The sequence below is a fragment of the Drosophila virilis genome, chromosome 2 (assembly GCF_030788295.1).
Source record: "Drosophila virilis strain 15010-1051.87 chromosome 2, Dvir_AGI_RSII-ME, whole genome shotgun sequence".
Classification (NCBI taxonomy): Eukaryota; Metazoa; Arthropoda; class Insecta; order Diptera; family Drosophilidae; genus Drosophila; species Drosophila virilis.
In genome coordinates, this window is record NC_091544.1 from 646,183 (window position 1) to 656,974 (window position 10,792).

General features: G+C 52.5%; 3 protein-coding genes across 3 annotated transcripts; 2 read left to right on the forward strand and 1 right to left on the reverse strand.

Moving 5' to 3' along the window:
* Positions 1-19: 19 nt before the first annotated feature.
* Positions 20-6,631, forward strand: LOC6635209 (nucleolar pre-ribosomal-associated protein 1). The gene is made up of 2 exons (XM_002058361.4): positions 20-620; positions 677-6,631. Exons 1-2 carry the CDS (start codon positions 239-241, stop codon positions 6,544-6,546), a joined length of 6,252 nt encoding a protein of 2,083 aa, XP_002058397.1. The 5' UTR covers positions 20-238; the 3' UTR covers positions 6,547-6,631.
* Positions 6,632-7,245: 614 nt separating this feature from the next.
* Cog7 (conserved oligomeric Golgi complex subunit 7) lies at positions 7,246-9,689 on the reverse strand. The gene is made up of 2 exons (XM_002058362.4): positions 9,139-9,689; positions 7,246-9,082 (listed from the first exon to the last, which is right to left on the reverse strand). Exons 1-2 carry the CDS (start codon positions 9,589-9,591, stop codon positions 7,280-7,282), a joined length of 2,256 nt encoding a protein of 751 aa, XP_002058398.1. The 5' UTR covers positions 9,592-9,689; the 3' UTR covers positions 7,246-7,279.
* Positions 9,690-10,123: 434 nt separating this feature from the next.
* On the forward strand, positions 10,124-10,788 carry LOC6635211 (uncharacterized). Its single transcript, XM_070207240.1, has 2 exons — positions 10,124-10,433; positions 10,490-10,788. The coding sequence occupies exons 1-2, from the start codon at positions 10,211-10,213 to the stop codon at positions 10,786-10,788; spliced, it is 522 nt and encodes a 173-aa protein (XP_070063341.1). The 5' UTR covers positions 10,124-10,210.
* The last annotated feature ends 4 nt before the right edge of the window (positions 10,789-10,792 follow it).

Consider the following 10,792-nt stretch of genomic DNA (forward strand, 5'->3'; position numbering starts at 1 on the left):
AATAAATAATAATTATAAATATAGTGTATTAAAAACATTTTCCCAGAGCGCCAAAAAGATCTTTACAACAACGTGAGCACGACTGTTGCACAGCACTAAAATCGCTACTAAAAATACTTCTATTAAATACTTGTACGCACTACACGTGCATGCGGCTCGTGTGTTTTTTATTTTTGTGAAAAGTTTTTTATCAAACTTGGCCGATTATATATGAAAACACGGCCAGAGACATATAAAGATGGCAATACAAACGAATAAACGGAAAAGAAAACATGAATCTTCAGCCGCAGACCAACCAGATGATGCTGAAATAGCGGTACCCAAAAAGCAGCACAAAGAGTCCCATACGCCAAAGAGAAAATCAAAAAAGGAAAAAGATCAGGTGAATAGCGAAGAAAATGCGAATAAAGCAACCAAAGAGGAGCAGTTGGAAGCCTCCGACAGTCCATCCAAAAGTAAAAGGGAACAGACAGCTGTCGATCAAAAAGTTGAAAAAGTGGACGAAGCGGAAATCAGTCCCGACTCGGGCATCGAGCCGGAAGAGAAACCTCTACGCTTTCCCAATGATTTCAAAATGATGCATTTTCGGAGCAAGTTGCTCGGCGACAACTTTATAACGGGTAAGACTGAGATTCAAGACTAAGATTCCTTTTATCTAATTTTGTTCTGCGAACAGAATTGCGTCACTTTCTGTATATGTGCGAAGTACGGCCCAGGATCGTGGCCAAGTATATTGAGAAGCGCGGCAAGCCGTTGGAGCTAGCCGAAGCCTTCAATCGCATCGACAAGACCAACATACTGCATGTGGGCTACCTTTGCGAGGCGTTGCAGCGCATTATCATGGAGATACTCACGAATCAGAAGGCTCACATGGAGTCGGCAGCTCACGCGGGTCGCTATTTCCTCAAGGTGCATGGCGCGCTGCTGGAGCAACTGTTGCAGTCAGCGCAGCCGAAGCATCGACGCAACGCGCTCAAATTGCTGACGGCGATTGTATGCGTGGACTCGCAGCTGGGACGCCAGGTGCTCAGCTCCTACGATATACTCTCGAATGTGCGCACCATGAACGAAATGTTGTCGCACTCGAAGCACGATTACCAAAACGAGGATACGGTGCGCAAGGCATATATACACTTTATACTGGCCTTTCTGGTGGATGGCAATGCGCTGCTCATACGCAACATTATGGATCGCGCCCATTTGATCCGGGTGCTGGCCAAGGGTCTGGTCTACGATGACCATGTGACTGCTTGCGTGGTGCTCAACACGCTGCGCCAATATGTGTTGGAGAATCCGAGCATATTGAAAACAAAGAAGGTGCACGTCTTCGATCTGGAATGCTGCAAGTATCTGCGCCGCCTTTACGACTGGGAAGGCCCCCAAGGCCTGGCCGTCTTCTATAAAGGACACAAGATGAAGCACGACTTTGTGCCGGAGGAGCGCGAGGCCGTTGCCGCCGCCGCACATCAGTTTCTGCTGCTGCTTTTCACCTCGCGGAAACACGGCATCAGCTTCGATGCGATGAGCAACTACCGCCAGAAGCACAACAAGCTGCAGGGCAAAATCCTGGGCAGCCTATATCGTGCATATGCTGACCCGTATAAAACGGAGCTTATATTGAAGACGCTGCACGCCTGTCCCGATCTGGGCAGGCACACGGTGCGCAATTTCGCCACGTACGTGAATCCGATGCGAGTGCCCGCGGCCGATTTGCCCAAAGCCATCGATTTGCTGGCCCAGATCATTGCGGCGGTGCCGCCAAGCGCCCTGTCCGTGGCCATGGACAAGATGACACTGACCGACTTCGGCTATTGGATCAAGGAGCTCTGCCTGCCCATCGAGGCGCTGCTGCACATTGTCGGCAAGTACATGCTCAAGCACAACGATTTCCAGGTGCGCCTGGCCGTCAACCAGCTGCTACTGGCCATGATGACTCAGTACAGCAATTATATGGGCGCCGTCGCGCTGCGGGAGCAGTCGAAGCGTGCGGGCAACTCGTTGCGTAAATTTAAATTTGAGCTGCTCAATCATTTGCTAATCAACTTTCCGCCCATCGAGAGCGTACTTTACTCGCTGTACGTAAGCATAGAGGAGCGTCAAAAGGATGGTGTCCATGTGCTAGAGCATCTGTCGGTCACCCTGGAGCTGATCCTCATCATGTGCAAGGAGAATCGCGCCTTTGTGAACAAAACCAGCCAGATTCTCGATTATTTAGATGTCTTGAGGCCGCTGTACGAAACTAACTTCGATGAGCCTGAGTCGACGGAGGCAAATCCACAAGATCTAGACAAGGTGCAAAAGATTAAGCTGGAGCTGAAATCGATCAAGACGATTTTGCTGCTGTTTCCACGCTCGCTGCATCCGCAGGAGCAGCTCTTCGAGAAGGTCTTGCGCTCCTTCGTCAAGGCCTACATGCTAGAGGATGATAAGGCGGTCAAGTCGGAGGCCGGCGAGCTGCTGCATAGCCTGTTCCAGAACACGGGCATGTTTGACTCGTGCAGCTACGAGATCGACATCTGGCTGGAGGCATTGATCGGCTTCGATGCCCAAACCGTGGACAATGTGACAAGCATTCTGCTCAACATACTTTCGCTGGACTTGTCGCAGGTGGAGGAGGAGCAGCTGCCGGCCCAGGATTCGGCCGCAACGACGGCCAGTAATGTGCAGAATCTGCGCAAGCTTTTATCCCAAATCGAACAGGGCCAAACGGTGCAGGCCTATGTAGAGACGCTGACGCTGAGCAAAATGTTGCCGCTGCTGCTGCAGGGTGTCGCCATCGAGCCGCCGCACGATGCCTACGTGGAGCTGGTCTGCGTGCTGCTCTTTCACTATCACACCAAGCCCGACCAGCTGCAGCAGCTCTACAGCTCGCAGCTGTCGCGGCACAAGGACTACATGGAAATCGGTCAGGGGCCACGTCCTCTGCCCGCGCAGGTAGCCAAACATTGGCCACAGCTGGCGCAGCTGCAGCGTCTGGTGCTGGAGTCTTCTCCGACGCAATCATTTGAGCACATATTCCGGCCGGCGCCGGATCAGAGCGAACCGTTTGAGCTGCAGCTGTCGGACGGCAACAAGCTGCAGCTGCATCTCAGCCTGCGCAATCCGCATCGCAACATGATCTACGCCCACGAGCTGCTCTTTCTACTCGCACAACTGGTGCAGAGCAAGCAGCTGAGTGCCCAGCAATCCCAACTGATAGCCGATTGCCTGATTAGGCTGCTGCAAATTGCCGCGCAGCTGGATGGCGATCAGCCGTGCGCCCCGCTGGCTGATGAAGAGGAGCAGGGGCAGCAGGGGGAAAAGGAGCGGCAGGAGACGCACACACTGCGCCTGCTGCACTACATCTACAGCATACGGCTGAGCCAGCTGCGCGCAACGCACCTGTTCAGCGAGACGAGCGAGACGCAGCTGCACTACGTCAGTTGCCTGCGACGCCTGACGGATCACTGTCGCCGGCTGCCCGGCTTCTGCAGCTACACGAGCTACTACAGGCAGCAGCTGGTCCTGGCGCTGGAGATAGCACTGGACGACAGTGCAGTCTTGGCGGCTGTCGAGCAGCCGGCGCAGCTGTTGGAGTGCGTCGCCCTGGTGGATGCCTTTGAATTAAATGCCAACGAGTGCGCGCAAATGCTGCAGCTGCTAACGGCAAAGCTCGAAGCGAGCGATTACCTGGGGGCGCCGCATTACTTTGAGCTAATGCTGCGTCTTTTGCGGCGCCTGGCTCAGCTGCAGGACCAGCCCGTCGACTGCAGCCTCGCCATGCTCCGGCTGCAAAGCTATTACGGCGAATTTTGCGATAGCTCCTTGCCCGCCGAGCAGCTGGAACAGATGGAGGTGGCCCTGCTCGAGTTCCTCAGCAGCCAGCATCATCATCTGGCCGCTTGCCACGCCCAGTTCTTTAGCTGTTTCTTTTCCACATCCAACCGTAAGCTGAGCAAATCAGCTGTAAAACTCGCCTGCCTGCTGCTGCAGCGCAACACGCAGCTGTCCTCCACTTTTGTGCAGCTTTTGCCAGAGCATGTGGAGCAGAAGGATCTGATCTACCCGCTGCTGGCTGTCGCTTTCAGTCGAGGCTATCGGCTGGAGCAGTCGCTGCTGCAGCGCTGCTATCAGAGCTACAAGGGGGGCATCCTCAAGAGCATCGAGAAACCGCAGAAGGCGGCGCTCATTTACCGGGAGCACGCGGCGGCCAGTGCTGCGATCATTGGCCAGTGCATGCCCAAGTCGGAGTGCGTGGACTACTGCCAGAAGCAGCTCAAGTTCGATGCCGTCGGCCTGTTCCAGATGCGCGTACTGCGCGAGATTTACTGCCAGGCCTTCGGCGCCAGCAAGGATGCACAGCAGCAGGCGCAGATCTTTGTGAACTACGTGAATTTAAATGTTCAAATGCTGGCGCTCGACCTGAAGAAGCAAAGCGTGCAGCTGGAACAGCTCGAGCAGCTGGCCTTCAATTGTTACGACTGGTGGCAGCAGCAGAAGCTGGACTCGGACTCCTCCAAGCCGGATTGGACGCGTCTGCTGAGCGCCTCGCATTGGCTTAACTTCTGTCGCAGTTGCTTGAAGCAGGCCCTGCACATAGCCGAGGAGCCGGAGCAGAGGCAGATCAATGGGCTGTTGCTCAAGCTGCTGGCCTACCTGTGCGATCAGCTTTACGAGGATTACAGTGAGGAGCAGGCCGAGGAGCATGCGGATGCCGCGCTGCTATACGAGATGGCCTGCACGCACTCCTGCTGCTATGATCATCTGCTGGGCGAACCGAGCGCCGTGAAGACACATCTGCTGCAGCTGCTCGAGACGCTGGCACGGAAGGCGCCATCGGCGTTGCACAGCGCCCACATACCCGTGCTCCTGGGTGCCTATCATGCCAGCCTGACGCCCGCCGATCGCTACGTCCTCGCGCTGCTGGAGCACTACGAGCGCTACGATGTGGGGCTGTCCGCATATCGGCCCTTTATCTGGGGCGAAAGCGCCGTTGCGCACTATGCGCTGCGCGAGGCGGACGCGGATGAGCGCGCCAAACTGCAGCAGCAGGAGACAAATGTGGCCCAGGTCCTCGCCTTGATTGTGCGTCACACCTGCCAATATACGATAGAAAACTTTCCCATCTGGCGCACGCTGCACGCCAGCCAGCAGCTGCCGGAACTGCAGTTTGTTAACCCGGCGACAAAATCTGTGAGATTCGGTGATAACTATCTGGAGCAGCGCATCGAGCTGGAAGGCGGCAGCAAGAACTTCTCGCAGGATCAGCGCCGGCTGTGCCCGAAGCGCGACGAGCTCTACGAGCGCTGCTACGATCCGGCCTTTATGCTGCCGCTGATGATGCACTGCTTCGCGCCGGAGTCGGCGGTGCGTGCACAGTGGCCCGTCCAGAACGGACTCCTAGCGCTGAGCTTCTGTGCGCTGTCTTCGCTGGACAAGGACATGCGTCTGGCCGCCGCCTGCTGTCAGCAGCGTTATCGCAGCCATTTCGAGCTGTCCAAGTTCTTCGAGAAGCCGCTCTGGACGCAGGCCTACGACAACATTCAGTCGGGTCTCGCCGAACTGCGCGACTCCTGGCTAGCCCAGCGCCGAACACACGGAGGTATTCCGCGTGTTCCACTAATCCCGGTGCTGTTCATAGCGCACAGCTTCAATCTGAGCACGGATCCAACACATTTGCTGTACAAGCGCATGATGATGTATCTGCAGCTGAAGCAGAGCTTCAATTTCCAGACCATACCCGAATTCAATATATTCTTCTACTCCCAGGAACCTGAGCATCAGCAATACCGCGAGTTCATTGTCCAACTGCTGAGCAATGGCATCAAATGCAGCTCGGATCTCTTCCTGCTGGTGTCCACCAATACGTTCAAAGTGCTGCTCAGCTTCTATAGCTCCCAACTGGCCACTCTGGACACCAATCTGCTGCTGCTCTCCGTGCTGTCCACGTGCGTGAAGATTCCAGGCGCTGTCAAGATCATGCTCGAGCATGTAGGCATCTTGTCCTGGCTGGTCGGCGTTATACGTGACACCCAGTTCCATCAGTTCGACATCATCGAGGGCATCATTAGCATTGTCAACAATCTCTGGTATTCCGTTGCCGCCAGCCAGTCCGAGCTGCTGTCCGACTACGCATATGTCCAACTACGCCTGCATCGTCTCGTGCTTCACCTGCTGCCGCTGCTCTCGCCGCGAGTCTCCATACCCGGTCTGGCGCGGCTGCTGAATGTCGTCCAGAAGACCGCCTCCGCCGGCCAGTATCTGGCCCTGTCAGGCCTGCAACTGGATCTTCTCCTGGACTGCGTCGCTCGCCATTGGCCGGAACAGATTGCCAGCATACGCTACGTACGCAGCTTTGGCGGCACCTACGCCTGCCCGCGCTCCGAATACTGCGACTCACTGGCCAGGGAGCATAGCCTGGATATGCACTCTGTGCTCGCGCTCTCCAGCCTGCGACAGTACGTGACAGACTGGTGGCAAGCGCATCACCAGGGCACAGATGTCGAGGCAGCCCACAAAATGGCTATAAGCGTGCATCCGCCAGACAAAGAGGTGTCCGCTTCTTAGGGAGACAATTTTATTAGCCTGTTAATTATAAAATGAAGCCCTAAACCGTGTAATATATAAAATATTTTTGCATTGATTTAATGAAGATTTCGGATTTGTGTATCTTACCCGGCATTTAACGGAGCAAGTTATTTCTTTAAATTCATTGGCAACGCAATCTCTAAAACAATCAATTAACAATCTTTAAATTTCACTGAATGGAACCTTGAATGAACTTTAATGGGAGAATTGAAAGAGAACTGAGCGACAAACAGCCTAAGATATATAAAGATAAAATATAAATACTATTTATATAAGGAAGTCTTCCCTAAACTTCTCTTAAAATAAGCTTGAAGGTAATGGGATAGAGGAATTTTCCCAAAATGCTTCCATCCATCCAGGAACTTACCCGATTCCACCTCTTACTGTTATGACAGATGATTTCTCACTATTTTTTTTTTTTAAAGATTGGAGCCGAGTTGCAGAAGAGGACAATCCCTTGACTGAGGGACAAAAAGTTTAGGACATATTAAGATAATGTTTAAATTCAACTTATAAAAGGAAGTCTTCCCTGTATTTCCCTGGATGGAAGCTTGAAGGCTTATTTAAATACTTTTCATACAAATTCAATGCAATTCAATTGATGAATTCAAAAAGAAGAAGGAACTCTTTTAGGGAAAAGGTGGACAATTATTTGACTGGAGGACAAAGAGCTAAGGATATATTAAATACAATTTATATAAGGATTCTATGATTATTGTGTCGAAATGATGTTGCGCATTTGCCTGATGGCCGTCACGAGGCGTGGCTCGCAACCGCTACTCAGGTTGAGATACTGCTCGGGTGCTGCCTTGAGCAGCGTGAGGATCTGGGCCAGCTGCATGTTAATGGTGAGGCCCAGTTCTTCTAGCACGTTCGACAGGTACTCAATGTCCACGCTGAGCTGCGTAGCGTCGGAGGCGGGTAGCGACTTGATCTGCAATATCTGCGCCTGGTACATGACACAGCACTGCTCCACGACCAGACTGAGCAGGACATCAGCACAGGGCATCGCCTGCGTATACTTGATGTTGCACAGCTCCAAGGCCTGCTTAAGCAGCGCGGACGGCGCCAACAGCAGCGGCTCCAGATGCTGCGGCAACGTCAACAGATATTGGCCAATCTGCGTGATGCCCTCTTGTGGCGCAAAGCTGAACGCGGGCATGTTGATGCCCGCCGTTGGGTACACTTCGACAGGCGGGCGTATGTGTGCCAAATGCGCCTCGATCGGCTGCAGTAGGATGTTCAGCGTAATGTCATGCGTCTCGGCCAGATAGGTCTTAAGAGTGACATAGACCTGGGGAAAGATGCCTAAGCTGTCCGCACTGGTGGCCGCTGTCGCATCGCTTCCCTTCTGCTGGTAATCCGCAATATTGGCCAGCAGCTGGGCGCGCAGCGCCGGCTCACAAGTCTGATAGATGCTAATGGCGCCGCTGGCGGGTTGCTGCAGCCGGCTAGCGAGGGCGACCAGGCGCAAATGCAGCTGCTGCTCGAACTGATGCAGCTGCAGCTGAAAATCGGCCAGACATTGTAGCTGGGACATGGTGTACTGCAGCAGGGACCAGTTTTCGCTGCGCGCCGTGCCCTCGCTGTTGCCGCTGCCGAGGCTTAGGCTCAGCTGGCGTTGTGTGCGACTGAAGTTCTCCAGCTGACGCTTGAAGATGCCACCGAGTACCATGATCAGCTTGCACAGCGCCAAATCATTTGTGATCGAGTCGCAGCGGGCACAGGCCTGCTGCAGCCACTCGTAGAGCTTGCGCGTGCTGTCCTCCAGATGACGCACTGCATCGCTGGGCGTAGCCTGATTGGACAGCAAACGATCGACTTGCGTGGACAGCTGCGTCTCCTCCAGCCGTGGATACTGTTGTATAAACTTGTGAAAATATTCAAAAATCGATTCGCCCAGCTGACGATGCAAATCGACCGATAAGCTAATCTGCGACTGCTCCAATGTTGAGTTCAGATGCAGCACAAAGTTTTGATTGGCCTGAGCGTATTGGGCCAGTAGCTCGAGCCGCTCATTGGAGCTCTTCAGCAGCTGGAGTATATGGGCGTCCCGGGTGGGCTGTAGCGCCGGCAATAGCTCTGCGATGACCAGAAATGGCTGCGACTGTGCCATGTCCAGCGGCTCCCCGGCAAACAGCTGAACACACCATTTCAGCTGACGCTGGCAATGCTCTAGCAGCTGGTCGTAGTAGAGCGCGAGGAAGTGCTGCTGTGGCGACTCGCTGACCTGCAGCTCCAGCGTCTGCTTCCACTGCTGCTGCAGCACATTCTTCTGCACGGCTCGATAATATTGTTGCAGCTGCGGCAATCTTTGAATGCTTGCGAAGATTTGCACATGCCGCTGAGCCTGTTCCAGATTCGACTCGGCGAAGCACTGTACCAGGCTAGGCGAGGCCATGGCCTCCAGGCGATTCTTGAAGTCCTCCACCTGCGTTTGGCGCTCGGCATGACCGGGCAGCTGTTCCTGCGCCTGCAGCGACTTCTGCAACGCCGTCAGCTTATCGCAGACGCCCTGCAAAGAGTAATTATGTAAATTTGTGATTGAAATTCTCTGCCGGAACGGGTTACCTTCATGTCGTTGCGTTCAAAGCAGTCTTCCAGTTCGGCAAGCAGATTGCCCCAGCCATCCGACTCCTGCAAAGATTCCTTAGCCGCCTGCAGCTTGGTTTGCAATGTGTTTAGGCGCTCCAACGTGGCCATACAGTCGCCCGTCTCCTCCTGCACGGCGGCCACCTCTTGGCGCATCGCGCTCATCTTCTGCTGCAGCGCTGCCACATCGCATTGCAGAGTGGTAGCCTCCTTGGCAATGCGCGGCATGCTGGCCACGACCTGCTGGCTGGACTCCTCGACGGCATAGTTCACCTGCTGCACATACAGCTGCAGCTTGGCCACGTAGCTTTGTATGAATGCGGTGGCAGTTGCGCTCTCGTTTTTATTATTCTCTTCCGTATATTTTTTATAGTTTGCATTTATCCAATCAGCGGCAGAGAAACTTGACTCTGATAGCGCCGAAATATCCATTATCAAAAACGGGTTATATCCGTTTAGGAAATATTTTTAATATAAATTCGGCCCCTTGAATGGCACAGCTGTTAGACTTGTAGTGTTGGAAAATGTTGGGAAGTTGTTTATATTTTTTTTTAATATCTACTGATTTTTGCTTAGAGCTTAAGAATTTATAGCTAAATATATCATATCTTAGCCATAAATTAAGGTAACTACCAAGCGTTAACGGTAGTTACTAATTCGCATGTCGATTTTTTGTTCATGATACGAAGACGCATGATTCTCATCGCTCATCTCTAGCTCACGCACTAACAGATGACAGATATTAAAACATGTTTTTAATATAAGTTCTGCATCTTGAAAATATTGGATAGTTGTTTAAAAGCTGAATATAATTATATCTTAGACACAAATCAAGGTTGCAGTAGCTACTAATTCTCATTTAGCTTTCGATTTTTTGTTCATGAACGAACACGCACGACCCAACAATATTAGTTCGTGCGAAACAAAATCGGAGCACGCGCTCATCTCTAGCACTGGCACTGACAGATGTGTTATTATGAGTCTTTGATACTTTGCTCGAACAACGACGATTTGCTTAAAAGCTTACGCTGATGTATTTAGTTAGTGAAACATGTCAGTTTGCAAAGCCGATCCCTGGCAAGTGAAAAATAATAGCAGTAAACCAGAAAACGGAAATACCGACGTGATTGAAAAATTCGAAGATAATTTCAACCCCAATAAATCAGAGAGCAGACGCACATCAGATATCGTCTACAGCAAAACCGAGAGTAATGCTTCAGGCTCACAACGCATCGAGCCGCTGCCGGATTCGGCAAATTATTTGCAATTGCTAGGTGCGTATAATGAAACTGCCTAATTAATTTGAATTTATCTTTAATTGGCCACGCAGAGCGAAAACTGGAGAAAGTGCAAAAGGGCAACAAATTGTTGGACTCGCTGCAGGAGAAGAAAGAGGATTGCATGCGCTCCTTGCTGGCCTCGAACGGTGTGCCAGAATCTACGCTCGAGCAACTGCTCGATTTTGATACGCCTATCGAGAGCGGTCGGCTGCATCGTCACCTGCTGCCCGTGCAGGCGGTAACTGTAGGCGAAACATTGCAGATCGTGCAATACGACGCTCTCGAGGAACAGGAACAGCAAGTCGAGCAAGGTCAACAAGAAAAGCAGCAAGACGAGACGGAAAAATAAATTA